Source organism: Cottoperca gobio, chromosome 4, assembly GCF_900634415.1.
Source record: "Cottoperca gobio chromosome 4, fCotGob3.1, whole genome shotgun sequence".
Lineage (NCBI taxonomy): Eukaryota > Metazoa > Chordata > Actinopteri > Perciformes > Bovichtidae > Cottoperca > Cottoperca gobio.
Window position 1 is genome coordinate 19,756,074 of NC_041358.1, and position 18,560 is coordinate 19,774,633.

An 18,560-nucleotide genomic window follows, 5' to 3' on the forward strand; every position below is an offset into this window, starting at 1 on the left:
TACCGTATGAATGCACACATCCATGTAATTGTGTGTGAATGTTTGTGGTTGTGTACGCTCCTTTCGTTTTGCATTGGAATGTGTCTCTGCTTATGTTCGGAGGTGCATAAATACATACTTGAGACTTTGTGGGTGTTTTTGTGTGTTTTTGTTCACCAGGAACGAGAGTGTGTAAGCAAAATCAGTGTGTGTTTATGCTTCCTGTCAGTGCGGGGCAACATCTCCCTCTCTCCTGCTGATGCCACGTTACTTCAGTTTAGGAGCCGCTGTCACTTTAGCAGCAGCATAGACAGGTGAGACTGCACAGACTACGGCCCTCCTCTTTCTGGCTGACAAGCACACATACATACGCAATTCATAAAATCTCCGACTGTACTTTTATTATTTTTAAAACGTTTTTACGCTTGGCATAATATACTAGATAAAAATTGAAACTCACCATTTAAATGATGTAGTAAATACACTTATTTTATGCAAATTAATTAAATATAAAATGCCATTTTTGATAGAGATTACTAGGAAAAAGTGAGAGACACACACACACACACACACACACACACACACACTCACACTCACACCGACACAGAGACAGAGACAAACAGAGGCAGAGACGTACCTCCAGTAGCCAGGGTTTGAGTTTGCGGTCCAGGATGATGTCAAAGCCCAGCACCTCAAAGCAGACGCTGTCGCTCCCTGGTGGCTGGCCGGGGCGACACATGCGATAGGCGTGCAGCACGTGGGGCTCTGCCACTATTATCGTCTTCACAACCAGCTCCTGGCAGGACACAAATACAAAGAAAGAGATAATGACCAAGCTGAGCTGACAAAGAGAGTACATATTTTACTTTTTTTTTTTTTGTCAATTCCATTCATCCTAAAAAGCCAAAGGCTGCAATTTTATAGCAGCTGATTAAAGGCCTCTTTAAATGAAAACGGTGCAATTAAGAGTCCGGTTTTAATTGCAGGTTGTAGTTGCAAATGCTTGAGCCTTTAGATTCAGGGCTAAATTCTGACAATGGAGTAATCATGACAAATACTAGACCTGTAAGCTACAGTCCTGCTTCAAAGAGGTAGGGCTACATCCACTTCTTCTGTGTCTCAAGATGGAGGAGACGGGAGAAACAGAAAGTGTCACTGGCACAGAACATTTTAAATTGCCCTCACACACAGACTTTCACCAATGTTGGTGGAGGTCCATCTGTGTGGCTCCCATCCTGTGTTTATGTGTGTCTTTGCACGTATATTTTCTGGCTGCTACCTGCCTGCCTACTCCCACTGTGCAGCTGGTTTTAAACATGCTCACTCTGACACACACACACACACACACTCCGCACAAAGCTTCCCCTCAACAGTCAAGCCCCACGCAGTGCTGCTGGCCTGCAGTTAGCCCAGTTCAGTCTGACTGCTGGGTGCAGGAGAGGGGTTTGGTGGTCTGGACCTGGCCTGATAAGACGACAGCCCCCTCCTCTTTCTATGTGTCTGTTGCTCACACACCTCCATCCATCTGTCCTTCCATCCACCCGTCTGACCCTCAGGCTGCCCAGCACAAACACCTGCTCCCCCTACTGTCGTTTATGCCCGAAGTCCCCAGTACTGGCTGGGGTGTGTGTGTGTGTGTGTGTGTGTGTGTGTGTGTTTGTCCCTGCCCCCATTACATCCCTCCTTATCCTGAGCCCCCAGCATAGTGGCCACTGCCTAGCACTGTGCATGTGTCCCTGTGTTTTGCTTGCTTTGGGCGGAAATTACTTTATAAGCCGCTTTGAAATATTTTATCTCATTTTTTATTTTTTTACATGCATATTTTTGTATATTATTAATATTTTACCTATTTAATGTATACACACATAATTCATGTATCTCATGTGTTTTAATAGTGTCACTTCCCTTTCTCTTTTAAGATTATTTTCTGGGCTTTTTGCCTTTAATTGACAGAACAGCCAGAGAAAGTGAGATATAGAGGGCATGACATTTAGCAAAGGCCACAAGACGGATTTGAAACCTGGGCCGCTGCAGCAAGGACTCAGTCTGTGTACGTTGGCCGTCCGCAGCCACTTCTCTTTCTAAATCACTGTGCTAGGATTAAGTCAAGTTTGTCCTCAAATAAAATGACATGTTTGTTATGCAAATAAAAGTATGTCAAACTAAACTGTCATTCACTAAAGTGAGGTATTATTCTGTCAACACACATTCATGCACAAGAACTCATCACTACTCACACACAACTCACAACTATTGTCTAAAGCCTCTAAAACTCTGCATTTGAAATGATTCTTTATGTCTACTGTAGGACAAAGAGGATCACAAATGTAGTTTTTCCATGTGGCACAAAAAAGTGTAATCTTTATTGTTTCTGAATGTCCACCCAAAAATCAATAGACCTAACAGATCAGAGAAGAAGCATTAATGTCACTCTAATGGTACCATCCGAGGGGACAAAGTGTAACTATTTTATTGTACTACATGCTCACTCTTACTCTCACACACACCATCTGCACTAAGCTTCCGCTCGCCAGTAAAGCCCCACGCAGTTCTGCACGCCTGCAGTTTTCTCAGTCCAGTATGACTGCTGGGTGCAGAGAGAGTGGTGCGGTGGTCTAGCTGTGGCCTCTATAACTAGCCCATTTGCAGTCAGACACTGCTCTCAAAACGACACCCACATAAAAAAAAAAGTTGCAGCTTCGCTGGTTAAGCCATGGATACTCTGCCCTATACAGCACATCTATAACACCTCAATATGAAAGAGATGTCAGTGAAACACGGGGAGAAAAAACACATACGCGATAAACTTAACCCCCACAGACAATCTTTTAGCAAACAAACTCTCTGACTCTCTGACCGTGACCGTTGGCGGGAAGAGTCAGGGCAGCCTGCTTGGTCTGTACGGGAACAAAATGTAAGAGGAGAGATGAAAAGAGAAGGAGAGAGGAGAGTGAGCGGAGAACATAAATACAGAGTTGAAACAAAACACAGCGTGTGAGTGCGAACGGACAGCACTAACGCCAAAGTGGTGCAACTTCTGAGGAAAGAGCAGACACAAAAATGGTGAGAGAGGAAAAGAAGAGGAGGAAGGTCTGGCTGAGTCAGAGGGTGACACTCTGATGTGTCACTGAGGAAGAGGAGAGAAAAAGAAACTGAAGTAAAGAACAAGAAGTTTAACGCCAGGACAAAATGGAGCATATAGAGAGATTACACAAAATGGATAAGAGAGGAGATGAAAGAAAAGTTAACAATACCTTAAAAAAAAAAGAACTAAAGCCCTGGCCACAACACCTACACAAGTCTCAAACACCACTTTGTTCAACCTAAAGAAAAGTGAAAGCCGATGGAAAGAAGAAAGAAAAGAAGAAGAGAGTATGATAACCAATGGGATTTGATTTGGAGTTTGAACGCTTGTAGCATGAGACAGCAGAACAGAGGAAAAACACTGAGGGCCAATACAACCCGAATGTCTACAGACAGAGGGAAACAGAGCAGTAACAGAAAGATAAAGGGACATATGATGGGATGGATGGGTACAAAAAAAAGAAGAGTGAATCAGGAACAGAAGGTAAAAGAATATTTCAAACAGACTTTGATCACAGGAAACCAATGAGGTAAAGGTGTTTGGATGAGCTGCGAGTAGAGCCAGAGCTCAGCCTCCAGGAATTTTTCAGTTTTCACTGAGCTCTTCCTGGAGTCAAACAAAGCTCTGAAGTTCCCTGAGTTACTGTCATAACAAATCATATCAAACCTTTTGCTTGTCCGCTTGTGTTCAGTGTCCAACGTGTGTTGGTTAGCAGCGAGAGCGCGTGTCTATACGAGGGTACGCTTGCAGATTACACTTACGGATGCGTGCGTGTGCTGTTTGCATTTGCGGTGTGTTTTGTTATCATCCTTGCGTTTGTGGAAGTGCACAACGATATGTCTGCATGTGACTGTGTTGCTGTGTTTGTGTCTGCTTGGGAGGACTACCCACGTACAGAGACGTCTCCCCAGAACTTGGCCACATCGTAGTCGTTGGCGCGGAGGAACTCGTTGAACCAACTGATGGACCTCTTACTGCCTTTGTCCACCGTCTCGTCTCGCTCAAAGTTCTCATTGTGTTTGTTGACCGAGTAGTTGGTCAGATGCATGTAGAGCTGGCTCTGTGGAGACAAACGGGAGTTAGGAGCGCTTTCATACGTCAGACATCATGTTCACGCCTGTCTCCAGTTAACGGGGTCTGGCTTTATTTAATTTGATAGCGGTGCGACAACTACATGGGATAGCTCTTACATAGGAACACTGATCTGATGCACGGTTGTAGCGACGCATCACCATCAGTTAAATGATAAAACAAAGCAGGTCTGGGCTTTTTCTTCATTTTGAAAAATGACAGTTTGACCAGATGTGGTATATTGCTGAGTCAACGGTCTTGGTGTACTTGTATAACAAGCGAAGGTCTCCTTGTAAGCTCCGACAACATTCAAAATTGAATGTCATAGCAACAGCAGTTCGTATTTGCACCAGATGGCATGTTATGTTTGTTGTTGCATAAAAATCACTCTCTTCTTCTTTCCCCTGAATTCCTTTATTTACTGAGGTGATGAAGAAATTAAGATTTTTTTTTTCTCCTGCTTCCTACTCCCAGTTAGTTGTAGTCATAGCTAAGAGTTATCCAGTAATGCTAATACTAATGGCTACAAATAACTCCACCGAAGCAAGTGCTATTATAGATACCATGAAATGTTATTTAAAATACATGGAGTATATATTGTACTTAAATAGTTGTTGTACCTGTTCCAGTGCTCTTTAGTGTTATTATACTTTTGTCAGTGATAATAATCATTACAGCAAACAACATACTCAAGGGCGTTCATGCTTATTCCCACAGTGCACATACGCACGTTGTAATGTAAAACATTTTCTCCGAAGTAATATGGGTAGACAAGAAAAAGCAAAAACCTCACAAACGTGTCCCTTGGCAACAACTAAAGATGGTAAAAAATGGGGTAGTAAGAAAAGTAAAGAGCAGCTCGCTGTGCTATATGGGAATTATCAAAGCTCTATTCTAAAAGTGGTTCCTAAACTCTTATGGGATCGACAGATAATGAGCGCAATAGCAGAACAAGAATTACAATCATAGATCACCAAACTCTCAAGCACTCAGTGATAAGAGAGGAGTCACAGTGGCCCATAGTTCCAACGGCTAAAATGCATCGTTGAATGGTTGGTTATAACTACCCATTGTGTAACCCTCTTTAAACACGATCCCTCACACTTGAAGACAATACATCCTTGTCTTTAGCCTACAAGGTAATAACGCTGTGACCGGAGGCCACACCAGCCAATGATGGCTGTCTGGGAGCCGCTCTCTGTGGGATTGAACATCCATCTCCATGGCATGACTCACTCCATCATGTGTCACAGACCGGGTAAGACAATACACATTTGTTTCACAGGAGGGGGTCCATATGTTTACGTGATCATGTGTTCATATTGTAGATAAGCATCACGCTTGATAGGAAGGTCTCTGTGTGTGTGCGTGTGTGTGTGTGTGTGTGTGTGTGTGTGTGTGTGTGTGTGTGTGTGTGTGTGTGTGTGTGTGTGTGTGTGTGTGTGTGTACATCCCATTATCAGCAACAGACTGTGATTCAGCAGGTGCAGAACCTCAAGGCAAATATGAGCGGCTTGATATTACAGGAGACATCTGGCATGTGGACATTAACGCTCAGCTGTGTGCATACAGTATGCCTGCTTGCCCATTCTGTGTGTGTGTGTGGGTGTGTGTGTGTGTGTGTGTGTGTGTGTGTGTGTGTGTGTGTAAAAACAATATCAGCCTACTGATGTCTGCATTTGTGCACTGTTGACTGTGTATATGAGTACTTGCATGTTTTTGAGATCATACGGAGATTCCTGTGTTTCCCAACCTGTGTCCTCCTGTGTGTGTTTGTGTGTCTAATTTGATTTTGTTGAGTTGCACAAGCCCATGGCTCCGGCTTGCTTGGCAAATACATTGTTCTGCGAATCTACTGGTACTTAGAGCTGTACCGAATGTCTTTTGTTTTTTTTACATTGGAAGCTTGTATTGAGGTATCGAAAATGTTGTTGTTGTTGTTGTCCTGTTAGTGTAATGTATGGTGCTGTTAGATTGTGCTTGACCACCCCGTTAATACAGGTGCGTGCAGGCAGGCGGGAGAGCAAATATGTTTTTTGACGGAGTGAAAATGTTGTTTTTGAAAGGCTACATCTTTTTTCAATAAATAACACAAATAAAACGCTCTGGAGTTATTGGAAATAGTTGGATCCCACGAGATCGGAAGCAACCCTACGTACACAGTCACCACTGGAATCTAATTCTACAAATAATCTAATTCTTATAACATTAGTGCAGCTAAATCTTTATCTGCAACTGTGCAGAAACACCGGGTTGAAAACAGAACGAATAAAGATGGAAAAAAGAAAAAGCCGTGCAACATTCAAATGTTGATTCAAATATCAGCGTTATTAATGAAGCTTCAAAGCCTCGACATATTCGGTACACTAGGTACTGTATGTACTTTCTCATGTAAATCTATGAACAGTTGTGCGCGTGCCTACAACTCATCATCTGCACAGATCGCACACAGAGATGCACGTCATGTATTAGTGACAAGGTGTGTGTCTATGACCATGTGTGTGTGTTTGTGTCCAGGTCTATGTGCTGCTTCTGTGAATCACTTTGTACTTTACTTTGAAAAACCCTCCCGGAATAAATGATCTTTATTAGTAGCATTATTGTCTGTGACTCACCAGGTTGGCCTCACTGGGTGCATGGTACTTCTCTGTGCCCATGCGAACCAGGCCGTCGTTGTAGAGAAAAATGCGAAGTGGGTCGCAGGAAGTGACGAGGATGTAGATGCGCAGGTCAAACTTGTAGCCCTCCATCAGGAAGGGCTTGTCCAGGTATTCCTGAACGATAAAGTGCTCCTGGGCTGGCAGCTTCTCACAGTTACGGATAAGCGAGATCCTGGATAGACAGAAACTTTATTAATCCTCGGGGGGGAAATTGGGATGTCGTCAGCAGCATAATAAAATATGGCATAGTAAAGACAAAAAAGATAATTAAAAAAATGATAGATGGCAGCATAGCAGGGCCCATGAACATGACTGATGACATTGGCACTGGCTTATATATGTGTTGAAGCAAAAATATTGAGCCAAACAGTATACACATTTTATGGGGTTCCGCACAATATTTCATATTAAATCATCTGGAAAGGTTGGGGACATATTACTGCGGTGCCTCATCTGCCTATTATGGTGATCCTTTGAATCTTCACATCACAAGATGAACTTTGCCCTGTTTCTGTTTTGCAAAGCATAAATAATAAGTATGAGCAATAGATGCAATAAGAGGGAGAAGATATGTCCTTACTGTGCATAGAATGACTCTTGCATTTACAATGAAGAGGTGTAGCCCTTATGAGTGAAAGGATCAGAGCCATTATGCTTTGATGGGATTGATGTGACCTTCCACTGCTACAGAAACTTCACTGAAAACATATGTAAATGAGTGCGCTCAGCATGCCTCGGGTCAAACTTGAGCAGGACAAGCTGTTTGGCTCCAAAGGGGCATTGAACGTTCCAAAACTTTTGTTATTCTGTTAATTACCTGGCCATCTAAATATAACAGTTGAAAAATAAATGTACAAAAATCCGACAGGTACTACACAAGTGCTGGTTTGTGTGAGGAAATACTCTGCGAGCATCTGGAGAACATTGTGATTTTCTCAAGCCAAACTCTGCTCTGTCTGAATGGCACAGTGCATCAACTGCTGCAGCAGGGTCTTTTAGCTGTGTGCGGGTTAATGGGAGCAGACGTTGCGCTCCGTTTCAACCTCCACTCTTAATTATTTTGCTTTGGTCTCATGTCACTGGCACTCAGGCCTTATAGTACGCAGGCCATTGCAAGCTGGACTCAAGAATGACTTGTGTTAGTGTGCATCCGTGTGGCTGTGCACGCGAGGGTGAGGGGCAATTTTTAAAAAACTTTCTCAATGTGAAAGTGTGTTTTTCAGTCCGCGTGTGTGTGTGTGTGGGCGTATGCATGTGTGCAGGGAGGGTGAGGGGTCATTTCTAAACAATCTCCTCACTATGTAGAGGCATCGCGACTGACCTATATCCCCATCACTCATAGTTAAGGCAGACTTGGCCTAAATTGGTTACATGCACAGCCTGGAAGGCTCCATTATACACATGCAAGCAGGCACAGCATACACAAAAACACAATATGTGACCAAGATGTAAAGACTTGATTGTTCAAAAAGTACCGTTTAAAAGGTATTAAGATATTGTGGCACCAAGACACCAGAGGGCAAACATTGTTATGCTCTGTAATCACAGCCAGAGCATACAGTATCCTGGGAACAGTGCACACTATGTTGTTGTAATTTAACCAAAGAATTCACCTGCTCTCTTAACTCCAAATGAAGCAAAAACACTGGAGCATTGCTGATGAGCTTCTAAGTGTGAAACTAGATTGGGATCAGGTATTGCCTTTCTGGTTATTGACTTAGTTCAGCAGCTTCCTTCAGAGGTTTGATAAAAAAAAACCTTCCCAGCTTGTAGATCTGCCGTAGTGTAATGTTGCTGTTACTTTCAAGGTTTATCAGTCACTTCTCATTAACACTTGCTCCAGCAAACTTAAATACTGCCGTATTATAAAAGAGCACTTCATTGGCCTGCTTATCGCAGCGCTTGAACAAAAAAATAACAGGGACAAGATGATGGTAGGCTGAGCGACGACGTGAAGGGCCCTTCTAACGGGCAGACAGCAAGTTGAATGATGAGGACAGGGTTAACAGCGTTAGTTAGTCAAGGAGGAGTAGCTGAGGAGAAGACGACATGATTGATGAGCCGCGGTGTCAGATAATCACAGCCCACTCTCCCCTGCCTATTTAATTTAACACCGGAGGGGATCACGCTTTTTTTTTTTAAGCCCTGCAGGCGCTTTTATTTTTGTTTCCCTTATAACAAGCTGCGCTTCAGACACAAACAATAACTTCATTTAGTCGGCCGACGGAAAAATAAATTACAGGGGGTAGATATAACTTAATTTCCTGCCGCGTCACACCATGCAAAAAAAAATAGGGGAAAAATCTAATCTTGTGAGCCGCCCGCCGTTGAGTGGTCGAGCTAAACTCATCATCTTTCATATTCTTAATGTATTGCTATAATTCAGCCTTTGCTGCCTTTTATTCTTTAATAAATAAGGGCTTAGTGCAGCATGGAGTTATAAGTAATGCTCACATTATACCAGAAAGGACAAATTCAAAGAGAATTCAAGGGAGAGGTGAAGCACACTAAGCTATTTGTACTACAATATCCCCACCTATTGGTGCCAGTGATGAATACAATCCAAAGTATTTCTTCACATATGCACTTCAGGGATCACGTTCTCAAAAAATAAGAAATCAAAGCGAATACTTAATACATTTTTCGCAAACAGTTTTTAGTGCTCGAGAGAGATGCAATGTACAAAGCAAAAACAAATGATTTTCATACCACAATGTATTTTAACCAAATAATAATATTCACATTTTATTTTATGAAACAAAATGATTTGTGAAAAAAACCAACCACACTTGAACCTTTGAAGCTTATTTTATGGCTCATACATAGAACATCAGAATCAGTTGCTGTGTTAATTTTAGAAACGAGTTTGGATTACTTGTGTTTTTGACCACTTTTGTTGCATTCATCCATTTTTTGAGTCTATTATCCTGATCACTGGTCGCAAAAGACTTTTTCCCCAGGGAGAGATCTCCTCCAAAAGCCTTTCTAACTTAGATGACCAACCAAACCGGCTCAACAAGCTCTACTCAATGCAAAGAAGCTTTAAAATCAACACCACCCCCCACGCCTACCCAGACTTCAGTTTTGTTGACACTGTGTCAGAGGGCAGTCAATCCAACTCTTTGGTAAACTTTGTTTTGTAATGTTTTGTCCGTCCCTATTTACGCACTTTTGGGGCGACAGAAGCTTCACCAAAGGTGTGTTGATTGCTGGGATTTGATATTTGATCGCTTTAGAGTCTACAGGTGTACCTAATAAATACCTAGGATGGTGAATACATACCATAGAGATGTGACATCACAACCTGAGATAGGCTCTCATCTCATGGGACTGCAAGTATGAAATATGCATTCACTCAGGTACCACAGCCTGCTCATCTTTTGATAAAGAGATACTATTGTGAGACAGAGTCCCCTGCAGCAGCCATCTTGGTCCATTTTATCTAGGAATTCAATAATCACATGCAGAAACCTTCAGGGACGGAACTACAGTAACTGCCAGGAACTGCGTGTGTGTGCGTGTGCGTGAGTGTGTGTGCGTGTGTGTGTCCTTCACTAGCAACGATAACCTATGATTTATGGCCAACAATGAAATTCACCATAGTCTCTCAGCTCATATACTCAATCTGGTCCCAGTCATAATGCTATTTTGATAGACAGCCATGTCAGGGTCACAAACTTCTTATTGCCTTGTTTTGTTGTGCTTGTCCTTTATTTTCTCTAGTGCTAATTTCCTCCACTCACTATCTAGTTTAGTTTCTGCTTCAGTCTCTCTCTCTCTCTCTCTCTCTCTCTCTCTCTCTCTCTCTCTCTCTCTCCTTCTCTTTCATGGCCTGGCTTTCGTGACCTACCCGTGACCCATGGCTCCGTTGGCGGGTTTGACGATAAAAGTCTTCTGCTTGCGTTTCCTGCGTAGCTCCTTGACATAATTTTGGAACTGAGTGTACTCGGCGGGAAAGATCCAGGTTTTGGGTATGAAGCTGTACTCTTGAGACTGGCACTTGATCATTCTGGAGAAACAAAGAAAGGGGGGTGTGTGTGTGTGTGTGTGTGTGGGAGTAAAACAACATTTAATTTAGTAAGTTACAAGTTTGCATTGAATTTTATGCTTTTACACATTTTGGCTTTTAATGTTGGAGCGCTACAAGTACCCAGTTGGGACTTCTTCGAGGGTCTGGCTAAACACTGAGCTTTGACGCGCTCTTGTTTTTGCACATCTGAACCAAAGTACTCTCATTTGAAAACTTACTTGGACATGTTTCTTGCTAGGCAGTCTTTCCGGCAGATTTCGCCCATGCCAGGGAAATGGTTAATTCTCTGCAGGGGGACAGGCAGACATAATAATGTTGTTAAGGCCATTATGCCACTCAATTCCACCCCCACCCCTACATAAAAATGAGCACATTATAGGCAACAACCTAAAGTGAGCTTACAATGTTCTGACATTTATGCCCAATTACGGACTCAAAACAAAAAGGTGACGCTGAGACCTTTCTCAACCCTTATTTAGTTTACCGTGATTTTTTTAGACTTTAAAGGTTGGGGAGGGAAGAGGCGAGAAGAAAAAAAACGATCAATCCCAACTCCGAGGGGCCGAGGTAATTGGTTCTGCATCGCAAGCTCCTGCAGTGACAGTTGAATGAATTGCTTTGAATGCGCCGAAAGGGGGGTGGGGGGGGTAAAGGAAAAACTCTGGGTTTTTCTGTATTCTTTGACCAAATGAGCCTGAACAGGGGCGTTAATTAGGCTGGTATGAACTGAAACTTGACAGCAAACTCTCACAGTACATCACTAAACGGGGGAAAAAAGGAAAGAATTAAAAGAGGGAGTGGGAGAAAGCAGAGGGGGAAAAAAACAAGAACGCAGAGTGTAAAAGGATCGTGTGATTATTATCCAAACGAGACAGACGTAATTAGGGATTCGGAAGAGATTGTACAATTATGCCAATGCCGCGAGACGACGTGGCTTGTGAGGGGAAATCAAAACCAATTGTTGAGGGACTTCTGTTTTTCTTCTGAGAAATGATCGCACGAAACACCACAGCGTTGCGAGAGAGCAAGTGAAAACAATTGACAGCGAATCACCAGCTCTATATGGAAACATTAGCCACATTGCTACACGTTAAGCTGTTACAGTAGTTGTAATATTAAATCGACTTAGCTGAACTCTTGCTGCCCCTGTCCTAACAAGCCATACTCTTTCCTGCCTGTGATTTAATCGATCATTAGTGCCCAGTCTAATCAAATAAGCGATTGGGAAGATGGATGGCTGACGTTCGGAGCTGAGGGGGAGCGGCAGCAGCGGCAAGTTCAGTCAGCGGGACAGGGAGGTCAAACAGAGGTAAGATCAATTTCAGACTAGTACACAGAATTCAGAGCAACCCTTGTTGTTCAGGCCATCTTGTCAACATCACTAGTGACATCTGAAACCTGTCCTCCACACCCCCTGCCGCTCACAACTCGTCAGTCTACCTGTCAATCTTCTTATCTGTCTCTGTGTACGCTCTGTTGTTCCCTCTCCCTCTGTCCACATCTCTTCCCTATTCCCTCTTACCTCCCAGGGTCTGAGGAGAAGCAGATGGGCACATTCAGAGTCTTAAGTCCATCTTCACCTATTTCATTTCTTTCTATTCTATTTCATTTCATTCTGACATTTACTATTACTACTTTAAACCTAATCTTCTTTTGGCAGCTCCATCTGTTACAAATGTCTCTATATACTATTCGCTTTCCATCTGCTCTAATCTCTTTTTTCCTTATATTTTCCATTACCTATTCTTCTATTTCTACTGGACACAAGTGGACAAACATGTTGTAAGGCAGCGTGGTGTGGCAGAAGTAACTTTAAAAACTCTACATTGTGTCGTTTAAATGATTCTTATTTGATTAAAACTTCATACGGTTAGTAGAATTTTTTGCAAGCATGTGGCATGTTATGCTCACTGCCGAGGTTAGCCAGCAGTATGCATAAGACCTTGTTATCCATTCTTTATCAGCATTGCATATGCTAGCAAATCATATTACTGTGATAAATGTAGGTGTAATAATTCTTCTCAGTTTTGACATTACACATTACCGAATAAATCTTTTGTTTCTGTTCAGATTTCATCACATTTAAGTGAAAGATATTGAAAGGTTTGGGAGAAGGCCTTGCATCACACTGGTTTAGTGGGTTGTTCTTTCTACAGGAGTGTAAAAACGTATCTAAGAATGCTTTGTGCTGTGATGAGTTTTAAGAATCTGCAGAAATGTGTGTCATGTCTTTCCAACTCTAACCAAAGGAGATTTTGAAGGAAGGGATTTGGTTTTTCTTTATAGGAAAATCATTTGGATGAAATTCTCTTGCAGTAGCTGTCATGTTTCTTTCATCCTTTTTATCCCTTTCTTCTGGTGCACTGCACTGTTTTCTATTTTTTGTTTTAGAGACATCTCTTTCTCCTTGGGAATAATCCTTCCACACCTTACCGGTGATATACACATTTTTAACATTTGGTTAATCTGAAGACAAATAATTTTTTTTAGAATTTCTGCTCGAGACTTTTCCCTTTTAAAGTTACATACATCCGCTGGGAGCTGATCAGTATCATGATCTTTGGCTGTTACTGGCCACTGAGCAGCTTTATAGGAGCACGCTGTACTGTAAAGGTTAATATTATGGTTTTTTTACTTTTCAGTGCAACAATTGGATCCGACACCCTTATTTTTCCACTTTCTTCTCTAATCTCAAAGCTACCCTGCCCCGAACAAAGTGTGCTGACTTGACATGGTAGCCATGTAGTGTACCTGATAATTCCTGAGCTCAGCAATTTTCTCGTGCTGCACAGCCGAGTCATTCCAGATGAGGTTGGCAGTCTCGTCATCTTCCCGAGTCTTGATGTAGTCCACCTCGTTGATTACTATACGAACTGGGGGAGAACACTCACATTAGATTGTATTCCAGTAATAGAATTTGCTACGCAGTCATTTAAATCAACTTTATATTCATGATTACAAAGTCATTTACTTTTAAATCTTCAAAATGAGAGCAATTCCACAGCATATTAGGGCCATTGCAGGTAACAAAAAATAACCCCCGGGGGTGAGGGTAATAATGTGAAAGAAACTGGAAGAATGTACGAGATTAAAGTCTTAAATTTGCAAGAAAAAACTCTGAGATTAAAGACATATTTACGAGAATTTTCTTTTTGAAAGAAATTGTTTTTTTGTCCCTTTTCAAGGTTGGATCAACCTCATCACACCACAGACGCCGCCGCTTGCTGTGTATTATACCTGCAGTGGATGACTTAATCTAATCATACTTTGCAATTGGATTTAGCAATAAGGAAATATTTGTGAATTACCAGAATAACCATATTATAACAGGCATCCAAACTTTGTAGAGGCATCGTAGTGAGCGGCCTATACAGGTGATAGCTTTTGTAAATCATGAACTACAAGGCAATGTACAGATGCAATGATATCGCCATGTTCTATACTGCACCTCACTAACGTGCTGCAAATGTATAACTTTAATCTCGGAATTTCTTTCTCTGAATATTACCCCCCTCTCCCGGCTCCGCAGAAATGTCTTTTAACCAACCGATACTCAGCAAGATGTGACTTGGACTGACAAATCAAATATTTCTACTTTACAGATCAATATTTCCCTTAAATATTTTTGCTAGGCTTAATTTGGATTTTTGCATACATTAAGAGGGAAATTAGTGCAGGAGATTATAAATCAAAAATGCTTACAGCAATATTTACCATTAATGGAACGGTTGCAGAGCAGCCAATCGTAATGCCTCTCTTCAGAAAGATAAATGAATTGTCTGTAATGCATTCAAATCCCACTGGAAACCCCATAGTATGAGAGATAGGTGGCAAGCCCATTTGGACATTCATCCGACAACTATTCATTATTCAGTGAGTAATGAAAAATTCATATGCCCTAACGAAACGAGGTATTCATTAAATTCTTGAAAGCCTTCACAAACCTGGAGAAGGCTTGCCTAATGTTGCATGATGGCACTTGAATGGGGAAAAAAGGTGTTTCTGATGTAACTTCATCCGTCTGTTAACGTCAGTAGAGGCTAACAGTGTTTTGCTAACTGGAACAGGGAGGGTTTACGTCACAGCAGGTCTATGCTTACAGTTACCAGTAAGGTCTTTGAGTACAAAGCTATAGTCAATCCTTTCTTACACATCTCACGCAACAGACATCCTTAGAGCCGGAGTGTACATTCTCTTCTCAGTGGGTGTAAAGCAAGCCAACTCCATATCCCCTGACCTTTAAACTTTACCTGTAATACTATCAATTCTGAAACAAAAAAAAGACAGCTGCAAAAAAGGTAACAGCAAAAATGAGCCATCCATCTGGCCCTTAGTGTTAATTTTCCTTTTAAATAGCTCCACGCTGCTCTCAGAATGGCCACTGTGAGGGTCTCGTCACAGCAAGCAAACTGACTCACAGCTAGACTCCCATCTACCTACAGGATCCGGGCAGCTCCCAACTTCTACTTGCTGCTGCTGACTCCTTAGTTTAATAGGTTGCAGTTCACCCCTGAGAGCTGTGCTGCCACATTGGCATATACTGACCATGCGAGGAATGCTTACTGTGCTTCTGTTTGCCCTTCTAAAAATAAAAAACAACTCACTGCCAAGTTTAATTACCTCAATAAAGATTTATGTATGTATGTAAGGCCGAGCTGTCTCCGTGTGAACTGTTGCTGGACTGCAACTCTATTAGGTTTAATTTAGGACATTAAATAACAACGGCCTCCTTCAAAAATTCCACCACAGCAAAATTAGATTTTATTGTTGTGAGTCAAATCTACAGTGTATTGTTTTATTGTTGAGACAACACTGTGATTAGATTTGCTGTGTTTTGAGGGACTGACTCAGTCATACTGAGAGCTGTTTGCAAAATGAATATACAATTCACTGTGTCACAGTGCATTGAGCTTACCTGCAGGACCACCCAAATGTTAGTCTTGTCACTCGTGAAATGTTCATGAAGAAAATGTACAGGCTTAGTATACACAATGTAGCTAGATATGAGCTTACCAGACATTCACTGTTTATAAATGTTAATAGCGTCTATGTAAGTAATAACCTGAAGTGAAGTTATACTAATACTACAGCTGAAGCTACAGCATAAACACGACTGCTAAACCAACTCGCTTGTTTTCTGACAAACAAAAACATCAAACCAGGATAATGTACATCAATGAAAGGGTTTCATCACCCATCTCAAAGAAAGCCTCTTTTCATCCTGCACAAGCTCCATTAAGATGAACTCTGTGATCAAAAGATATCTTTGTAGACTGACATTTCAGTGATGTATATGCCTGTTCAAACCCTGTTGTAAATCTAAAAAGTCTTCATTGAACATATGTATGTATTGTTGTGATTATTGTCATTTCAAAAGAGAGTTTATATCATTAGAAATAGGTTACCAATCTCGTATTTGGTGCCAGTAACATTGGCGGTGATGGTGCCTTTCTTCTTTTTGGTGCGCACCTTCCTCTTCCCACTGCTCTGGTAGGAGCCCACAGATGGCCTGTTCACGGGGGACGCTCCTTGATCCTCTGGAGGAAGAGACAGCATACAACAACACTAGATACGGTCACAGCTTGTTCTCCAGACTGAGAGGGGAGCGGGAGCGGCTGGAGTATTGTAATATATTTTACTCTACATCTGTAGGGGATTTTGTGGGGTTTGTTTATGGGGCTGGAGTGTAAATGAATTAGGTGTCTAGTTTGCTATAGCTCCATGAATCATGATCCTTTTTATCATAATCTTTGTGCGCGCGTGTGTGGTTCTATGCACGGGAGAATAGTCCTGATGATGGCCGGCAAGTACATACTGCATATGAGCAGTTGGCCAGGTAGTTGGCCAGGTGTGTGAGTGTAAAAGAAATATGCAAGCCGACTAATCATCTAACAGAATAGCCCTGTCAGTCCTGAGAAAGTTGGACCTCTCTTACTCACCTCCTTCATTGGGAGGAGAGGGCATCTCAGGGGCTGCAGGAGTGAAGGGGCAAGCCAAGCTTTCTGCCAGGCTTGGCGGGAGGGCCGGCCTCACAGGGTACTCGCAGCACCCTCCAAGGGCTGTCTCACACTCGCAGTAGTTAGTCTTCGCTGTCTTGGGCTGTACCGACGATGTGGTTCAGGAGGGCCCAATGGATCATCTGAGCATCTCCCTGGCGCCTTTCAGCCACATAAAGAGCAGCAGCAGAGTGGGCAGGGGAGTTAGATGGGGGTAGCAGTGGTGGGGAAGGGTCGGAGGGAAAGGGGCTCTCGAGGGTCTACACAGCCCCAAGAGGAGAGAGGGAGGTAGGGGATTGAAGAGGGATGGATAGGAATGCCTGTAGAAGAGAAGAAAAAAGATAGTAGTAGTGGGCCAACTGCTCCGAGGGTGACTACAGTGCACACTGTGGATCTGTGGATATGTTCTCACTGGACTTGAGTGCATTGGACATGCTTTTGATGTAACGCAGCAGCAGCACAGGCCTATCACAAGCTACATCAGTCAAACTGACACCGAACGCAACAGTTCAGTGAGAGCTCTGTACAGCTCTGACACCGCAGTACATACTAATGACATTAATCTAAAGCTGTGTGACGTCCGCTGGATTCATTGGTATTCCGCGGAACAATTGTGAAATATTAATGTGGTTGTCAAGAAAAGAGAGTTTGCAGCATCTCATTGCGTCTGATGCTTGTGCCAGCTGGGTTTCATTGTATGGCTGAGAGGTCACTTGATTCGAACAGATGGCATCTTTACAGTGGTTTGTAAAAAAGGATGCTTCAGGCTATGAAGTGGTGTGGGAAATGAACACCAGACATCAGCCAAATTCTGTTGCTGTTTGGCTGTAGTCTGAGAGTGTGTCTTCGAACCACTCTTTGGGGTAATCAACCATTGCCCAGATGCCCTGTCACATTTATTTATTTGCTGGCCGGGGCAGTATAGTGACTCAGTGATTAGCTAAGTTGCCTCAACAGGAAGAGAGGACTATGTTTGAGTCCCTGTCTTCTTTGTTTAGGGTTTGCATTTTCTCTTTTTGTTTTGTTACTGTGGATTCTCATGGACAGGTACTCTACATTCCTCACATTTACAAAGACAAAGCAGCACTCAGTTGGACTGGAGACTCCAAACTGCCCACAGGGTATTAATCTGTGTGACTCCGTCCAGTGATGGACTGGAAAGGCATAAACTCACAGCATGCTTGGAACGATTCCAGCTGCTCATGATTCTCGCAAGTCTAATAGTTCACGTAGCTGCTCAATTTTGAGTCGACAATGATCCATACTAATAGATTGAGCCCTCAATGATCTGGAAGATAAAGGGTTGTGCGATGGTTAACAGAAAGCTAAACAACCTATTTCTGCAACACAAAATTATTATATTTAACTTTGTTACTGTCATCTTTTCTTTTTTCTTTTTTTTTGTGAATTACTAAATAATTTGAGTTCTTCAAGTTTCTAAGAATTATTGAAATAAAAGAATGGGAAAAACAAGAAAGAACAGCAAAGAAACAGTGACACAAACTAAAACGTTTGGCAACCACTGCCTCATGAAGTTCTTTAAAAAGTCTTCTTTACAATTATAAGTGTTTGCAATGTGTTGCGCTTCAGGGGTTAGGGTAACCATGATGTATTCCTTATGATGTCACATGGATACAAGGCAGTTTCCTGCTCAGCCTATTCCAATAGTAGAAAGAAAAGAATCACTCATTCTAATAGGATTACTAATTCAAGAAATTATAATTTTGCATAGGAAAATT

General features: G+C 42.2%; 1 protein-coding gene across 4 annotated transcripts in view; it reads right to left on the bottom strand.

The window, feature by feature from the left end:
- The window catches only part of ttll7 (tubulin tyrosine ligase-like family, member 7), a 69,006-nt gene that overhangs the window by 45,669 nt on the left and 4,777 nt on the right, over positions 1 to 18,560 (bottom strand). For all 4 annotated transcript variants that reach the window (XM_029430148.1, XM_029430151.1, XM_029430149.1 and 1 more), the window contains exons 2-9: positions 16,765 to 17,141; positions 16,231 to 16,362; positions 13,577 to 13,698; positions 11,044 to 11,111; positions 10,646 to 10,804; positions 6,751 to 6,967; positions 3,960 to 4,124; positions 617 to 775 (exon numbers count right to left, since the gene is read on the bottom strand). In XM_029430148.1, coding sequence (XP_029286008.1) covers positions 617 to 775; positions 3,960 to 4,124; positions 6,751 to 6,967; positions 10,646 to 10,804; positions 11,044 to 11,111; positions 13,577 to 13,698; positions 16,231 to 16,362; positions 16,765 to 16,789 — 1,047 coding nt within the window. In that variant the 5' untranslated portion in view covers positions 16,790 to 17,141. The remainder of the gene's footprint in view (positions 1 to 616; positions 776 to 3,959; positions 4,125 to 6,750; positions 6,968 to 10,645; positions 10,805 to 11,043; positions 11,112 to 13,576; positions 13,699 to 16,230; positions 16,363 to 16,764; positions 17,142 to 18,560) is intronic.